The sequence below is a fragment of the Salvelinus fontinalis genome, chromosome 22 (genome assembly GCF_029448725.1).
Source record: "Salvelinus fontinalis isolate EN_2023a chromosome 22, ASM2944872v1, whole genome shotgun sequence".
NCBI lineage: Eukaryota > Metazoa > Chordata > Actinopteri > Salmoniformes > Salmonidae > Salvelinus > Salvelinus fontinalis.
The window spans coordinates 21,888,724-21,908,067 of NC_074686.1; the positions used below are offsets into that span (position 1 = coordinate 21,888,724).

General features: G+C 41.9%; 1 protein-coding gene across 4 annotated transcripts in view; it reads right to left on the reverse strand.

Moving 5' to 3' along the window:
* Positions 1-18,023, reverse strand: part of LOC129820028 (phosphatase and actin regulator 4A-like) — a 68,411-nt gene extending 50,388 nt beyond the window's left edge. For 2 of the 4 annotated variants that reach the window (XM_055876829.1, XM_055876827.1), the window contains exons 1-2: positions 17,707-18,022; positions 2,277-2,356 (exon numbers count right to left, since the gene is read on the reverse strand). Coding sequence is in view for 1 of the 4 variants with exons in the window: in XM_055876825.1 (XP_055732800.1) it covers positions 2,273-2,356; positions 11,840-11,879 (124 nt within the window). In the remaining 3 variants the exon portion in view is untranslated. Of the gene's footprint in view, positions 1-2,272; positions 2,357-11,839; positions 11,939-12,448; positions 12,653-12,759; positions 12,834-17,706 lie in introns of all 4 variants that reach the window. The other 2 variants (XM_055876825.1, XM_055876830.1) reach the window with 2 other exon arrangements.
* Between the last annotated feature and the right edge of the window lie 1,321 nt (positions 18,024-19,344).

A 19,344-nucleotide genomic window follows, 5' to 3' on the forward strand; every position in this document is an offset into this window, starting at 1 on the left:
TTACAATTATGACCATCATCATTTTAACAATAAATAATGTCATTATCATTATTAGGTTTAGTATAGCAGCATTGTATAACCACCATCGAGCTGTAGGCCTAAGAGCCCATCCTGTTGAGCTGTCTTAATACCGTAACTTACCGAGGACTATATGTCAATATATAGGTTACTGTACCAATCAATCATTCATTTGTTCATGTTCACAGCATATGAGTCATTCATGATTCGAAATGCAATCAAGCATTTTAGTTTTAAATTGAAATAAAGAGAGCCTTGAGTAATTAGCCTAAACAATAAATCTGTTCCATGTCAGCAATTGCATTCACGTACGCATTCGGCTGTTCTTAGTCTTTGCTATAACAAAGGCTTTACAAAAAAAGTATGGTTATAATATATTTATTGTTTACACTGTTCCAAATGGTCAGAAGAAAATGTATATTGTATTGTAACAGCACCTGTTTGGCACACAGAGCTTCTTACGATCCTTTATGTTGATCTCCAGTAGTTCAGTCAAACTTCATCCACTCATCTGACTTTCCCTCCTGAGCAACTAGTAAACATTCCCCTTTAAGAGGTTATTTTTCACGTCCTCTGCATCCATTTTGCTGACATGTGTTACAGTGTTCGGAGTTTCTTATAAACAACTTATTGATGCGATTATGATAGGCATAGGTAAGTCGCCATTGGTCACGTGCATGTGATGGATACATTTGTCAGGTGAAGAGCAGGGGTTGAATAGGGAATGTTTTTTGCACTAGCCAGGTTTCCATCAAACATTTTTATGTGAGTGAAGTATGAAATCATACATTTTTCGCTCAACTTTCCAAATGTCCACAAAACTAAATACAAGGTGGGTTCGTTTTGTGTCGTGCCAATACCAGTGTGGTTTCTCTTTGCTTATTTGACTGGTTCTTGCCATAATATGGACTTGGTCTTTTACCATATAGGGCTTTTCTGTATACCAACCCTACCTCGTTACAACACAACTGATTGGCTCAAACGCATTAAGGAAAGAAAGAAATTCCACAAATTAACTTTAAACAAGGCAGACCTTTTAATTGAAATGCATTCCAGGTGACTACCTCATGAAGCTGGTTGAGAGAATGCCAAGTGTGTGGAAAGCTGTCAAGGCAAAGAGTGGCTACTTTGAGGAATGTCAAATATAAAATATATTTTGATTTGTTAAACACTTATTTGGTTATTACATGATTCCATATGTGTTATTTCATAGTTTTTATGTCTTCACTATTATTTTACAATGTAGAAAATAGTAAAAACAAAGAAAAACCCTTGAATGAGTAGGTGTGTCCAAACTTTTGACTGGCACTGTACACGCGTAAAAAAGTTCCACCAATCGACTGGTCAAAGAACAGATGACTCAGTCAACAAATATACATTCTTTCCTTTGGGACAGACCTAGTTTCTTTACTACTAAGCTATAACCTACTACATGACACAAACTATGTTTAAGCAAAACACCAGTTAGTTATTTTCTATTCTGGACAATGGGACGAGACAAGCGCAGCCAGTGACTTATTGTATTAAATGGAAGCCTACTGTCTGTATTTGTGGCCCGCAGGAACAATCCCCTCTTCAAGCGTTCAGGTACCTTTCCTGTAATCACAGCTAAGGACAGCTTTAGTGGTTATCCAGGGAGGCTCAGAGCTGCTCTTTGAACTGAGAGAGAGACAGTCGGTGGGAGTGTTTGTTCGTTGAGGCAGACGCACCCAGACCCAGGGCTGGATCAGGATCTGACAAAGTTGATCACCACAAAGGGCCGATCGCTACTGAGTTGAACGGTCACCGCAGCAATAAAGAATTCTGTGGTCGCCTAGCTTGTGATTTGATTGGCCTATCGTTGCAGAAAATGGGCGGGCGGTTAGTGGTAAGTACAGTATCGACCCTTTGCTGCACTTTGGAATGTAGTAGTCCCTGACCGAAGTCCACTGACCAAAACAAACAATCCCTCCCTGCTACTCATGTGACCAACCTGAGCAGAAAAAAGGGCTGCGTTCATCTTGTTGTGAAACGTCAATGTTGTGAAACGTCCAGGTAGAAATATGTCACGCAGAACAAACATGCCTCCCTGAAATGTAGAATAAGGCTCCATTTATGCCATTTCTATCTGCAACTTCCCTCAACATTCACCTTGTGAAAATGGCCTAGAGCTCAAACAGGAAGTAAAATATGTGACCTACATATCAATCAGAAGGTAACACCCCTGGCAATGTGCCCAGTGAGCATGACTGGGGCTGACAGCTAGGTAACTTACTCACTTCAGAAGACCATAGGCCTTGTAACGTCCCCGACAGTAGTAGTGTCTGGGATTCCTGACTTCTGTGGACTTGAATTATTCCTATAAAAAGAGAGAAAACAAAATCAGTAAATGTTAAATAAAACAGCAGCCTGACAGACTGTAAAGGTGTGACTACTACTGCAGATTTGTAGAGTGCTGTACTTTACTACAGAGTGCTGACAATGCAGCATGTATGTGCTCTGGTACCACAGATCAATATCTCCGCCAAGGACAGGGACGGTCACTAAGGACGAATACATCCAGACACATGACCAGGGCTGTGACGGTCTTGGAATTTAAGGTTACGGTAATTGGCCAGACCAATGTACACTGTCACTGACATAACCATACCATTGATTGGCGCATAGACTCAAAAGAAACACGTGGCTTTTCTCTGCAACTTCACTATTACCAGTAGTTTGTTATTATCAGTAGCATTTCGTTATTTTTATTATTCACGTTATTACTTTATTAATCTAGTATATAAATTATGAAATGTCAGATTGGAGAAGAATTCCCCCCAAAAATACTGATGCCGATTGACACACTAAACCATTATCATCAAGTCTAACGCGTTTTTCTCTCCACTTCTCTGAACAAATCGCATAACGTCACCAACGCTGCTGAGGTTATTTTCTGCTGCAATATGTTGGTCAAAGAGGCCAGAAAACACAGTAATGACAAAAATCATATACTACTGGAAAAATAATATGCTGCTGAAAATAGCATGTAGGCTATGCATCCTACAGGATGAATCATGAAAGGCACTTGGCTACGTTTCATTCTGTTGCACCCCATTTAATAAGAGAGGAAGCGCAAAACCTGCACCGGTCATTAACAAGATCGCTTTTTTCTTCTGATTAAAGACATGAAGTCCAGGCAGGCTGGTCCATTTCAGGAAACTTTCTGAATGGACATAGAGAATTAGTGAACTCATACAAACACACCCCCACCTAAAAGGACCGGTCAATCAAAGCTGCCTACAGCGCATCTCACTCAGACACATAAGCAATTCACATTTGTCCTTTACCAAAAACATATCAAAAAATAAAAACCTTACCTTAGCTTCAAATCCTTTCAGTAGGATATCAGAAGATTGTCTAAATTATAGGATAATGCTAAATCAATGCAGCCTATTATATAAATTGGTGAGGAAGTATTAAAGGGGAGAGAGACAGCTGTGACAGGCATGAAGATAAAATTGACAACCATTAGAAAACAGAAATGCATGCACGCAGCCTGTCCACAGCCTAGTGACCAGCCTGTCCACAGCCTAGTGACCAGCCTGTCCACAGCCTAGTGACCAGCCTGTCCACAGCCTAGTGACCAGCCTAGTGATCAGCCTGTCCACAGCCTAGTGATCAGCCTGTCCACAGCCTAGTGATCAGCCTGTCCACAGCCTAGTGATCAGCCTGTCCACAGCCTAGTGATCAGCCTGTCCACAGCCTAGTGATCAGCCTGTCCACAGCCTAGTGATCAGCCTGTCCACAGCCTAGTGATCAGCCTGTCCACAGCCTAGTGATCAGCCTGTCCACAGCCTAGTGATCAGCCTGTCCACAGCCTAGTGATCAGCCTGTCCACAGCCTAGTGATCAGCCTGTCCACAGCCTAGTGATCAGCCTGTCCACAGCCTAGTGATCAGCCTGTCCACAGCCTAGTGATCAGCCTGTCCACAGCCTAGTGATCAGCCTGTCCACAGCCTAGTGATCAGCCTGTCCACAGCCTAGTGATCAGCCTGTCCACAGCCTAGTGATCAGCCTGTCCACAGCCTAGTGATCAGCCTGTCCACAGCCTAGTGATCAGCCTGTCCACAGCCTAGTGATCAGCCTGTCCACAGCCTAGTGATCAGCCTGTCCACAGCCTAGTGATCAGCCTGTCCACAGCCTAGTGATCAGCCTGTCCACAGCCTAGTGATCAGCCTGTCCACAGCCTAGTGATCAGCCTGTCCACAGCCTAGTGATCAGCCTGTCCACAGCCTAGTGATCAGCCTGTCCACAGCCTAATGATCAGATGTTGATCCATTTTAGGAAAACAATGGGTGGTTATTTTGACATTACATTTCCATTTGAGTGGCTTATCTAAATATGTGCAACACACTTATTGATAAGGGTAAACGCCAGCAGATATTTTGCTCTGTCAGGGTTGTCTATAGCACAGGTGGTCCAGGCCTTGCAGGCCTAAAAGATATAGGCTAATATATAGGCTATACAAATGATGCATTCATATATTAACTTCTAATTTACACATCTTTCTGTCTTCTTCACTGCTCCAGTCCTGCGAAAATCACACATCTACGCTGCCAATTCCACTACTCGCTCCCTCCCGCTCTTGAACGAGTAGCTTATATATAGACAATGAGCAGCAATAGTTTGAAACTTATTTCCAGCTTTTTTTTTTTTTTTTACTAATAGGCCTAGGCCTATTTGAGGAGAGAAGCATCGATCGAACCTCTTGCATTGGCAATGAACTTGTGGGGAAGTTTAAATGGTGAGAGCGACGTGTAGCCTAGCACTGGGGTAATGCGACCACATTGGCTAAATTGATACCTTGCTTCACTGATGCAATGCAAATGTAAAAAAATTAAAACAGGCAGAGAAATTAATGAAATTCACACAACGAACCCACAGACCTGTCAGTGGCAGTGTCTCAGATCATTTTTATTGGCCAACTTATTTTCGCATGTGAAAAGACGCAAAAACCTAACCTGTTCCGAATAAATAATTGACATACTGTGGCAGGACGATTTCACACAATTGGTGTGAACGGGGTAATAAACAAGAAGTGCTTGTATGGTTTTTTTCTTCCTAATTATACAGACGAAAATTACAGACTTGGTGAGAAAGGGCCTTCCAAGATTAAATCATAAGAGGAGTGTTCGATTATTAAAGAGATAATACAGAGAGAATCAGCGAACTCACACGCACATTCCCGTAAAAGGACCCGTCAATCAAAGCCACCAGCGTATGTCGGACACAAGAGCAAATATTTCTAATTTCCTTAAAGGTATTAAAAAACCTGGCCCTACCTTAACCTACTTTCGGAAAGCCTATAAGATAATGAATTGACAAGGAAAGTATGAAGGGGAGAGAGACAGCTATGCCAGAGTATGACATTGACAATCATTAAAATAGAAACACACAACATGTCCATAGCCTATTTATCAGCGTTAGTCTATAAATTAAGGTTCCGTATCAAATTAAACCATGCCAGGTTGGAGAGGATTGGCGCCTTGTCCATTTGACACAACATTAGTGCATTGGCCTCATAGCCATTACAACCTTGTCGACTGCTGTTGAATTGTTAATGAATAGTCAGACACATCCAAAAATAAAAAATGTATTCACTAGCAAGCAATGAAAATGTGCATTGTATTAAAAATTCACACATCCTATATGCTAGCGCTTCTACACCCACGCACAACTAGCGAATTAGCTGCACGAGCATCAAACAGATGGAAAGAAGAGATGTAGACAGATTAAGTTTCCATAACTGCTTATAAACCATTAGTAAACAATCCCGCTATTAGGTGAAGTTTAACTACATGAAAATTAAGTTTATACAAAAAACGAAAAAAATGTGGGCCTATTTAAACGGCTTTGACGGTTATTTTATTTAAATGCGGTCTCCATCCATAACCGTCAGTTACACTTATTCAATTACAGTCACAGCGCTAATCATGAAAAGTGACAACACAAAAAACACACTGCTTGGACTACTGAACCTAAACACTAATTTAGCCGCTGCTCAGTGGCAAAATAAATAATTCATAGAACAGTCAGGCTAAGTTGTCCTGTTTCAGTTGCAGCAATCTCACGCCTGGTCAGCTTTGATCTGTCTAACCGGTTTGGCGACTAGTCCAGTGTTACTGTAGTGTACACAGACACACACGATGTCATTCCTCTCAGCAGTAGCTGTAGCAGTGTCCGTCTGTATGCTACTCTGTGCCCAACTAATCCCCACTGCTAGCCGGATCATCAAGCACTTGGTGGAACTAGACAGAGCCTGCCAAGTGTCTGCCTGGCCCTGGTTACTCTGCTTTTCCTATATTTAATGGGATAATCAGTAGGCTATTTATTTGTAGACCTACACCTACACTGAGTGGACAAAACATTAAGAACACCTGATCTTTCCATGCCATGGACTGACCAGGTGAAAGCTTTGATCCCTTATTGATGCCACTTGTTAACCTCACTAGGGTAGCGTCCCACCTCAACAGCCAGTGAAACTGCAGGGCGCCAAATTCAAAACAGAAATCCCATAATTTAAATTCCTCAGACATGAGTATTTTACACCATTTTAAAAGATACGCTTGTTGTAAATCCAGCCAAAGTGTCTGATTTCAAAAAGGTTTTACTACGAAAGCACACCAAACGATTATGTTAGGTTAGAGAAAAAGTCACAGAAAAAGACAGCCATTTTTCCAGCCAAAGAGAGGAGTAACAGAAAGCAGAAATAGAGATAAAATGAATCACTAACCTTTGATGATCTTCATCAGATGACACTCATAGAACTTCATGTTACACAATACATGTATGTTTTGTTCGGTAAAGTTCATATTTATATCCAAAAATCTGAGTTTAGGCGGGACGCTACTGTCTCTCTTGGCAAAAAGACAGAGAAAATGCAGAGAGCCTAAATCAAATTACTATAAAAATTACTATAAAAATCTAACTTTCATTAACCTGTCTAGGATCAGCGTGGCGCTAGCGGCACACCCCCCCCCCCCCCCCCCACTGAAAAACCAGTGCCGCGAAATTCAAAAGAAATATTTTTTTTAAATATTTAACTTTCACACATTAAAGTCCAATACAGCTAATGAAAGACACAGATCTTGTGAATCCAGTCAACATGTCCGATTTTTAAAATGTTTTACAGGGAAGACACAATATGTAAAGATGTACATCTATTACCTAAAAACACATTAGCATAATCCACCATCTTTTATTTGTCCACCAACACCAGTAGCCATCACCAATTCGGCTAAACTAAGATATTTATAGCCCCTAACCAACAAAAAAACTCATTAGATGACAGTCTGATAACATATTTATGGTATGGGATAGGTTTTGTTAGAAAAAAGTGCGTATTTCAGGTAGATGGCATAGGTTACAATTGCACCCACCGTCACAAATGGAATAGAAAAACTACTTAGAGCAACGTGTTTACCTACTTACTAATCATCAAACATTTCGTAAAAATACACAGCATACACGAATCGAAAGACACAGATCCTGTGAATACAGACAATATTTCAGATTTTCTAAGTGTCTTACAGCGAAAACACAATAAATCGTTATATTAGCATAGCACATAGCAGCCCAGCATTGATTCTAGCCAAAGTGAGCGATAAAAGTCAACATCCCCAAAAGATATTAATTTTTTCACTAACCTTCTCAGAATTCTTCCGATGACACTCCTGTAACATCATATTACACATTCCATATAGAGTTTGATCGCAAATGTTTATATTTAGCCACCAAAATCATGGTTAGACAATGTGAAATGTAGACAAGCTGGTCAGAAAAAGTCCTTGCGCCACTTAGACAGTGATCTACTCTTATACATAAATACTCATAAACGTGACTAAAAAATATAGGGTGGACAGGGATTGATAGACAATTTAACTCTTAATACAATTGCGGAATAACATTTTTTAATTTATCCTTACTTTTCAATACAGTTTGCGCCAAGCGAAGCTACGTCAAAAAACATGGCGTCCTAAGCCACTAAAATGTTTCGACAGAAACACGATTTATCATAATAAAAATGTCCTACCTTGAGCTGTTCTTCCATCAGTATCTTGGGCAAAGGATCCTTTCTTGGGAGCAATCGTCTTTTGGTGGAAAGCTGTCCTCTTGCCATGTGGAAATGCCAACTGCGTTCGGGATGAACTGAAAAGCGTGCCCAACTATTCACATCGTTGCAAAAATAAATGTCCCAAAATCGCACTAAACGGATATAAATTGCTATAAAACGCTTTAAATTAACTACCTTATGATGTTTTTAACTCCTATAACGAGTGAAAAGATGACCGGAGAAATATAACAGGCTAAACTAACGCTTGGAACAGGAGCGGGTCGGTGTCCAGCACGCGCGTTACGCACCAAGGAAAGACTTGCTAGCTACAGGGTTTTTTGATTTATAGGGCCTGTGAACGCGCAATCGACCCCATTGGAATCGTCATCACGTAAAGGCATCCAGGGGAAGACGTAAGAAGTGTCCGTATAGTCATAGCAATATCAGTGCCGTTTTAACTGACTTCAGAACAGTGGCCAACATTTCTGAAATCTGAATCCATGTCAGGGAAATTGCTGTAGAATGGGCTCTGTTCCACTTAGAGACAAAATTTCAACTCCTATAGAAACTATAGACTGTTTTCTATCCAATAATAATAATAATATGCATATTGTACGATCAAGGATTTTGTGGGAAGCCGTTTCAAAAATTACCCAATTAGCATAAATAGTCTAAACAGCGCCCCCATCCCCAACAGGTTAAATCACACATGAAAGATACCAAATTAAAGCTACACTGGTTGTGAATCCAGCCAACATGTCAGAATTCAAATAGGCTTTTCGGCGAAAGCAAACAATGCTATTATCTGAGTTAGCACTATTGTAAACAAAGAGAGAGAAGCATATTTCAACCCTGCAGGCGCGACACAAAACACAGAAATAAAAATATAATTCATGCCTTACCTTTGATGAGCTTGTTGTTGGCACTCCAATATGTCCCATAAATATCACAAATGGTCCTTTTGTTCGATTAATTCCGTCTATATATATCCAAAATGTCCATTTATTTGGCGCGTTTGATCCAGAAAAACACTGGTTCCAAATTGTGAAACGTGACTACAAAATCTCAAAAGTTACCTGTAAACTTTGCCAAAAATTTCGAACAACTTTTGTAAAACAACTTCTGGTATTTTTTTACGTAAATAATAGATCAAATTGAAGACGGGATGATCTGTGTTCAATACAGGATTAAAACTTTCTGGTCATGCATTTCTAACAGGACACTTTGAGTGACCCTCCTTCAAGATGGCCGTACTTCTTCATTACACAAAGGAATAACCTCAACCAATTTCTAGACTGTTGACATCCAGTGGAAGCGGTAGGAACTGCAAGAAGGTCCCTTAGAAATCTGATTTCCCAATGAAAAATCATTGAAAAGAGTGACCTCAAAAAAGAAAAAAAATCTGAATGGTTTGTCCTCGGGGTTTCACCTGCTAAATAAGTTCTGTTATACTCACAGACATGATTCAAACAGTTTTAGAAACTTCAGTGTTTTCTATCTAAATATACTAATAATATGCATATCTTATCTTCTGGGGATGAGTAGCTGGCAGTTTAATTTGGGCATGCTTTTCATCCAAAATTCCGAATGCTGCCCCCTACCCAAGAGAAGTTAAATCTACTTCAAAATCAGTGTAGATGAAGGGGAAGAGACAAGTTAAAGAAGGATTTTTAAGCCTTGAGACAATTGAAACATGGATAGTGTATGTGTGCCATTCAGAGGGTGAATGGGCAAGAAGAGATTAAAGTGCCTTTGAACAGGTTATGGTAGTAGGTGCCATGCACACTGGTTTGTTTGAAGAACTGCAACAGCTGGGTTTTTCACACTCAACAGCTTCCAGTGTGTATCAAGAATGGTCCACCACCCAAAGGACATCCAGCCAACTTGACAACTGTGGGAAGCATTGGGGTCAACATGGCCAGCATCCCTGTGGAAGACTTGACAACTTTTCGAGTCCATGCCCGACGAACTGCGGCTGTTCTGAGGGCAAGGGGGGGGGGGGGGGGGGGGGGCTCCATAATACACCACAACAGGTCCTGGCCTGAACACTTGAAAAAGCAACAGATAGTTACACACACACACCCCTTTGTCTACCGTCATTTTACATTGCGTCAAAGGGTAAGCGAGCAGAGCAGGTGACGACCTGTCTCTGTGCTTACTGGTATTTTGTTTGCATACATGAGTGACTGTTTTAGAGTCCTCTCTTGCCTCAGGAAACCAGAAAATTACACAGAAAGGAATAAAGTAACACAGGAAGCCAGATTTCCAGGTTTGGTAAGGTGATCAAGCAAGAGTATTGTATGTACTTTCACTGAAATTAAAGCACGTGTGACGGTGTGGGTGATCCCTTGACTGTGCCAATTACATAAATACCTAGCCTACATGGGCGGCAGGAAACCTAGCGGTTAGAGCACTGGGCCAGTTAATGAAAGGACGCTAGTTTGAATCCCTAGGCAGACAAGGTGATCTGTTGATGTGCCCTTGAGCAAGGCACCTAAACATAATTGCCTCAGGGACGCCGTTGATAATGCCAGACCCTGGCCGTGACCCAACTCTCCGAGGGCGTCTCAGAGGTAGTTGGAATATGCAAAAAACATTTCCAACTCACACATACGTATAATACACACTTGTGTGAGATAGGACAAATATGAGCACCCGCCAAATTATTAATGTATTACTTATTAGGCTATAGATTAGTAATGCATGAACTGTAGGAGGGCAATAACTGCATAGGGCTAAAAATGCCTACATAAAATGCCTTCTGGTGCTAAATCAGCTGCTCTCCACTTTAATTGTGTGATAGCTTTCAGAAATATTGTAGAGAGCGACAACCAGTGCAGCCTGTTCTGTACTCCCTGACATCTTATTAAACGGCTTGTTCCTAGAGCAGAGTAAAGCATAATGCTGGGTGGGCAACAATCACCGATTGTGTCAAATTCTGCAGCACTGGCCATGTCCACACAGAGTTGGGGGGTAAGGCCTTGGTCTAAATTTTTCGTATAGCCTACTGACAGCAGTGCAATAATCATTATAGGTCTGAAACAATAATAATAAAACACATATCATTAACTTTCCATTTCAAACAATTATTAACTAAATTAAGGACTATTATCGGGTAGCCTAGATGTGATGGATGACAGGGACTGAATTGGAAAGCGAAGAACTCGGTAATTTTCTGTTCAGAAAAATTACATTCCAATCTCTTCCCTAAAACCATGGACTTGAAGCCAGACTAGACTTCCATCACCTTTTGCAGGGCAGTGTTAAAGCAGCCTATAGAAAGAAACCAAGCCTTACCTTTAAAACGACCGACAATATGATAAAACTGTAGTAAAACAATCCCTTTCTTAAATTTTCTCTCTAGAAGAACCTGACAAGTCAGACAAACCTTGAGGTATCCTATGCTACAGAGCTTTTTCCCACCTCCAGTCAGCACTGAAGGCAATGGACACTTGTTGGAACAAGCAGAAAATGAATGCCTGAGAAGTATTTGCTCCTCTACTCTATAAATTTGTGGAAACTAAACGCCCAGTGACATGATTTACATTGATACACACGCAGTCTCTTTCTGTTTCAAATCACAAGCATAATGAAACCAGAGAGATGAAACCGAACAAGGCATAGACTTATTAAACTTGAGACTAATAATAATGCTGCTGAATGAGACATTGCTCAAGTTGCAAGTATTTGTAAAACAGTGAAACTAAATTGTAGTTCATCCAGATGGGGCTTATGAAAAAGAGCCTACCTCCAAGGGCTACGGTATGCTTCGTCCGGCAAAGAGCCATTGTTTACATATGTCTTGCAGCGGAAGGTTCTGTAGCCTGGCATCCAGGATCAACCTAACCTATTCGGTTTGACAAAAAATAACGGTTTCCCGTCAACAGAGGCAGATCTAATATTTCTAGGAACAATACTTACGATTCTTTGGGTCGAATGTGTCATTCGCTACCATATAAGGGTTTAAAATAGGTTTTTATCCAGGGTCTCCCATTTTCCACCTGTGGGCTGCCATTGTAGTCCATTCTAGACCACACAATCACGCAAAACTTAGCTACCACGTAATCTCTACAGGTGACCCTGGATAAAAATGGTGTTTAAACTCTTATTTGATAGTGAAGACAACATTCAACCCAACATTTAAGTAATTTAGCAGATACTGTAATACAGTGCAACATACTGTTAGTGCATTCACTGGTACCAACAGAGATGGTCGCCTCGCTTCAAGTCCTTAGGAAACTATGCAGTCATTAGTTTTTTTAATGTATTATTTCTGACATTGTTAGCCCAGAAAATCTCAAGTCTTATTACATACAGCCGGGAAGAACTACTGGATATAAAAGCGACGTCGACTTACCAACATTAAGACCAGGAATAAGACTTTCCCGAAGCGGATCCTTTGTCCGGATCTCCACCCTGGACGAAGGATCTAATCACAGAGGCCGACCCAAAACAAAGCGGTCACCACAGGAGAGGCTGACGGAGCGGCCTACTGGTCCGACTCAGAAGGCGAGCACACCATCCACCGCTTCCGAGCATATTACTCGCCAATGTCCAATCTCTAAACAACAAGGTGGACAACAAGGTGGACGAAATTAGGGCACGAGTTGGCTTCCAGAGAGACATCAGAGATTGAAACATTCTGTGTTTCACGGAAACATGGCTCACTCGGGATATGTTGTCAGAGTCGGTACTGCCACCCGGTTTCTTCACGCATCGCGCCGACAGAAACAAACATCTCTCTGGTAAGAAGGGTGGGGATGTATGCATTATGATTAGCAGCTCATGGTGAAATCATAACATACAGGAACTCAAATCCTTTTGTTCACCTGACCTAGAATTCCTTACAATCAAATGCCGACCACATTATCTACCAAGAGAATTCTCTTCGATTATAGTCACAGCTGTGTACACCCCCCAAGCAGATACCTCGATGGCCCTAAAATAACTTGACTGGACTCTATGTAAACTGGAAACCATATATCCTGAGGCTGCATTTATTGTAGCTGGGGATTTTAACAAAGCTAATCTGAGAACAAGGCTTCCTGAATTCTATCAGAATATCGAATGCGCGACACGAGCTGGTAGCATTCTGGACCATTGCTACTCTAACTTCTGCGATGCATACAAAGTCCTCCCCCGCCCTCCTTTCGGCAAATCTGACCATGACTCCATTTAGTTGCTCCCAGCCCACGGACAGAAACTAAAACAGGAAACATCCGTGCTCAGGTCTATCCAACGCTGGTCTGACAAATTGGATTCCCTGCTTCAAGATTGCTCCGATCACGTGGACTGGGATATGTTCCGGGTATTCTCTGACAACAACATTGACGTATAGGCTGACCCGGTCAGCGAGTTTATTTGCAAGCGCATCGGTGATGTTGTACCCACTGTGACTATTAAAAACCTTCCCTAACCAGAAACCGCAGTTCGATGGCAGTATTCGTGCAAAACTGAAAGCGTGAACCACCACGTTTAACTTCTTTGGGACTGGGGGGGCAGTATTGAGTAGCTTGGATAATAAGGTGCCCAGAGTAAACTGCCTGCTACTCAGCCCCAAAAGCTAGAATATGAATATAATTAGTAGATTTGGATAGAAAACACTCTGAAGTTTATAAAACTGTTTGAATGATGTCTGTGAGTATAACAGAACTCATATGGCAGGCAAAAACCTGAGAAAAAATCCAACCAGGAAGTGGGAAATTTGAGGTTTGTAATTTTCAAGTCATTGCCTATCGAATATACAGTGTCTATGGGGTCATATTGCACGTCCTAAGGCTTCCACTAGGTGTCAACAGTCTTTAGAATCTTGTTTGAGGCTTCTACTGTGAAGGGGGAGAGAACGAGCGCTGTTTCAACCAGATGTCTGGCAGAATGCCATGAGCTCAGTCTCGCGCGCACCCATGAGAGTTAGCTGCGTTCCATTGCATTTCTAAAGACAAAGGAATTCTCGGGTTGAAACATTATTGAAGATTTATGATAAAAACATCCTAAAGATTGATTCTATACATCGTTTGACATGTTCCTACGAACTGTAATATGCCTCTTGAGTTTTTGTTTGCGCTTTTAGTTCACAAATCCAAAGGAGGTATTTGGACATAAATTATCGACTTTATCGAACAAGACAAACATTTGTGGAACTGGGATTCCTGGAAGTGCATTCTGATGAATATCATCAAAGGTAAGTGAATTTTTATAATGACATTTCTGACTTTTGTGACACCTCTCCTTCTTAGGAAAATGGCTGTATGGTTTTCTGTGACTAAGTGCTGACCTAACATAATCGTTTCATGTGCTTTCGCCATAAAGCCTATTTGAAATCGGACACTGTGGCTGGATTTACAAATCTTTCTTTAAAATGGTGTAAAATACATGTTTGAAATGGTGTAAAATTGTATGTTTGAGGAATTTTAATTATGGGATTTCTGTTGTTTTGAATTTGGTGCCCTAGCGTTCCACATATCCCAGAGAGGTTAATCATGGCAAGGTGACTGGAAACATGACCGAATACAAACAGTGTAGCCATTCCCTCCACAAGGCAATCAAACAAGCAAAGCGTCAGTATAGAGACAAAGTACAGTTGCAATTCAACGGCTCAAACACAAGACGTATGTGGCAGGGTCTACAGTCAATCACAGATTACAAAAAGAAAACCAGCCCTGTCGCGGGCATCGACGTCTTGCTCCAAGACAAATTAAACAACCTCCTTGCTCGCATTGAGGACAACACAGTGCTACTGACATGGCCCGCTACCAAAGCCTGTGGGCTCTCCTTCACCATGGCCAACGTGAGTAAAACATTTAAACGTGTTAACCCTCGCAAGGCTGCTGGCCCAGAGGGCATCCCTAGCCACGTCCTCAGAGCATGCGCAGACCAGCTGGCTGGCGTTTACAGACATATTCAATCAATCCCTATCCCAGTCTGCTGGGCCCACATGCTTCAAGATAGCTTTCTTGGGAACAGGAACAATGGTGGCTAAGGTAACTGAACTAACGTGGTCCCGTGGTCCCGTGTGGCTCAGTTGGTAGAGCATGGCACTTGCAATGCCAGGGTTGTGGGTTCAATTCCCACGGGGGGACCAGGATTAATATGTATGAACTTTCCAATTTGTAAGTCGCTCTGGATAAGAGCGTCTGCTAAATGACTTAAATGTAAATGTAAATGAAATTCACTGCTCAACTGACTTCTGTTATCATGAAGTGCTTTGTGAGACAAGTCAAGGATCATATCACCTCCACCCTACCTGATACCCTAGACCCACTCCAATTTGCTTACATCCCCCACAATAAGTCCACAGATGACACAATCACCAGCACACTGCCTTATCTCATCTGGACAAGAGGTATACCTACGTAAGAATGCTGTTCATTGACTACAGCTCAGCATTTAATACCATAGTACCCTCCAAACTCATCATTAAGCTCGAGACCACGGGTCTCGACCCCGCCCTGTGCAACTGGGTCCTGGACTTTGACAGGCCGCCCCCAGGTGGTGAGGGTAGGAAACAACATCTCCACCCCGCCGATCCTCAACACTGGGGCCCCACAAGGGTGCGTTCTCAGCCCTCTCCTGTACTCCCTGTTCACCCATGACTGCGTGGCCATGCACGCCTCGAACTCAATCATCAAGTTTGCAGACAACACTACAGTGGTAGGCTTGATTACCAACAACGATGAGATGGCCTGCAGGGAGAAGGTGAGGGCCCTTAGAGTGTGGTGTAAGGAAAATAACCTCTCACTCAAAGTAAAAAAAACAAGATTTCAGGAAACAACAGAGGGAGCACACCCATATCCACATCAACGGGACAGTAGTGGAGAAGGTGGAAAGTTTAAAGTTCCTGGATGTACACATCACAGACAAACTAAAATGGTCCACACACACAGACAGCGTGGTGAAGAAGGCGCAAGAGCGCCTCTTCAACCTCAGGAGGCTGAAGAAATTTGTCTTGTCACCTAAAACACTCAAACTTTTGCAGATGCACAATCGAGAGCATCCTGTCGGGCTGTATCACCGCCTAGTACGGCAACTGCTCTGCCCACAACCGCAAGGCTCTCCAGAGGGTAGTGCGGTCTGCACAACGCATCACCGGGGGTAAACTACCTGCCCTCCAGGACACCTACAGCACCCAATGTCACAGGAAGGCCAAAAAAGATCATCAAGGACAACAACCACCCAAGCCACTGCCTGTTCACCCCGCTATCATCCAGAAGGCGAGGTCAGTACATGTGCATCAAAGCTGGGACCGAAAGACTGAAAAATACCTATCTCAAGGCCATCAGACTGTTAAACAGCCATCACTAACACAGAGTGGCTGCTGTCAACAGACTCAAATCTCTGGCCACTTTAATACATTTAATAAATGTATTTAACAAATGTATCACTATTCACTTTAAATAACACCACTTTAATAATGTCTACATATCCTACATTACTCATATCATATGTATATACTGTATTCTATACCATCTACTGCATCTTGCCTATGCCACCCAGCCATCGCTCATCCATATATTTACATATTCTTATTCATCACTTTACATTTGTGTGTATAAGGTTGTCCTCGTGAATTTGTTAGATTACTTGATAGATATTACTGCACTGTCGGAACTAGAAGCACAAGCATTTCGCTACACTCGCATTAACATCTGCTAACCATGTGTATGTGACCAATAAAATTTGATAAGTGGGACAATAGTATAGGTTGATCAAGGATGCTAAGCTACGGAATCGTCTGCAACGAGCAATCTGTAAACAATGGCTTGTTACTGGACGAAGCAAGGTTACTGTATGGGTCTATCTACAGGTTTTTTTGTTGACACATAATGTCCTGAAAACAATCCAACTGATGACTGTACTAGACAAAATATTTCTAGCCTATTTAAAAATGCCTTGTTGGTACTTTTGCGTGTCTGCTGAACTGCTTTTTAGCCTATTTGATGGCATACAAATGGAAATGTAGTCTGAAATTGTGGTTAAAGTCAAGTCTACTTCAATTACCTTGAATTCTGTACACAATATTGTTGTTCTGGCACTTGGCATTGCAGGGGGCCAAACCAGCAGGGCACTGTGTGTCTATCACCAAACAGAAATAACTCATGTGCCAACTAAATAGCGTACCATCAATTTAACCAACATTTTGCCGACTAAATACTATGTCATGTAACGTTATAGTGGCACAAAAGAATAGCCAAACGTCTTATGGAATATGGGGTTGTGCACTGCACCTGACCTCCCTGGATAGCTATCTAGTTGCACTAGCTTATCAGCTAGCTAGCTGGTTAACTAAAATAGGAACATTTAATCAGACGGAATAAACATTTACTTGGAACTATAAAGTTAATGACAAAACTAGCTACCAAACAAGTGATGTGATAAACTCTTGGACTGTGTTGTAACTAGTCTACAAGCCAAATAGCTAACGTTAGCTTGCTCTAGGTAGCAACAGGTGGCTAGTTTTCAGAGTTCTGGCTAATTAATCACTAGTGTAGTTATATATTCGCTAACCAGTTAACAACTTTCATGAACTAACAATGAACACAATACATGTACATTCTCACTGAGACAGTTGTGTATCTTGAGAAATAAGATATAATAGCTGACGTTAGCTGCACTTACCTTTGAAACAATCCTCCAAAAGCTGCTTCCTGCTTCGCTCGACTTTAAATCCCTTGTTAGCTGGCTACGTCGTTCAATCACACAACTGAAGCCAGACGGAACTAGCTAAACTAACCAGCTAATTTAGCTACCAATAGTGCCAAAACCTAGGTAACAACTATTATCAGGTTACTGTATTCTATAAATTTTCATTTGAACATAGCTACACTGCTTAGATAAATATTAGCTTGCGTAGCTAGCTAACTAACAATTTGAATACAGTGCTCAGAAATCGCTGTCGAAGGTGTACGGAGATTAGTTCGCACAGGCGCACTGAAGGTGCAAGATGAAGCGCTCCACCTTTGCAAATACGAGAAATAACACATATGGAATCATGTAGTTACCCAAAAAGTGTTAAACATGATTCCAGGTGTGTTATTTCATAGTGTTGATGTATTCACTGTTATTCTACAATGTAGAAAATAGTAAAATTAAGAAAAACCCTTGAATAAGTGGGTGTGTCCAAACGTTTGACTCGTACTGAACGTGTATTTCGGAGTGGGTTGATTAAAAGCGGAAGGCAAATTTCGGTTGAACCTTGTGTGCAATTAACCGATCATGCCATGTTAATCTTATTGTGGTATGATTGCATTGTTGAAGTTACACTAATGCTCGTTGTGCAGCTGCAGGACTATGTCAAAAATGTGAGTATGCTGATCTCTGCTGGTCATTATGTCAAATTGCAGGGTAAAGGTAAGGCCACACCTTACTTGTGCTGTCACTTACTGGATTATTTAGAAACACCAGTAGATCTGGCAGAGGGAATCAAGGGAGGGAGGGAGGGAGGGAGGGAGGGAGGGAGGGAGGGAGGGAGGGAGGGAGGGAGGGAGGGAGGGAGGGAGGGAGGGAGGGAAAGAAAGAAAGCCCTGCTCAGCAGTAGTGTACTATATAGGGACTAGGGTGCCGTTTGGGACGTAAACTTAGAGAGTATAAAGAGATCATAAAGACCTTTGTGCTATTTCACAAAAAGGCTTGGCTATTTATTATACAGCAAAAAAAGGCTTGGCTATTTATTATACAGCAACAAATGTATTTATTATACAGCAAAAAAAATACGGATGTACCATCTGATATGTCTTATCTACTCTCCAAAAAAAGAAGTGGCGTACGTGTGCATGTGGTGTGACAGACAGCATTGTGCTGCTAACATATTTGCTTCCTCCTCTGTCCCAATCGCCTAGGCTCGAACTAGTGACACACAACAAAGCCTATTCCCCCTCAGGAAACTAAAAAGATCTGGCATGTGTCCTCAGACCCTTAAAAGGTTCTACAGCTGCAACATCGAGAGCATCCTGACTGGTTGCATCACTGCCTTGTACAGCAACTGCTCAGCCTCCGACCTCAAGGCACGAGAGAGGATAATGCGTGTGACCCAGTACATCACTGGGGCTAAGCTGCCTGCCATCCAGGACCTTTATATCAGACTCCAGCCACCCCAGTCATAGACTGTTCTCTCTGCTACCGCATGGCAAGCGTTAAAGGAGCGCCAAGTCTAGGACCAAAAGGCTTCTCAACAGCTTTTAAGACTCCTGAGCAGCTAATCAAATGGCTACCCGGACTATGCATTGTGTGTGTAGATTGTACAGTCAACATGGTAAT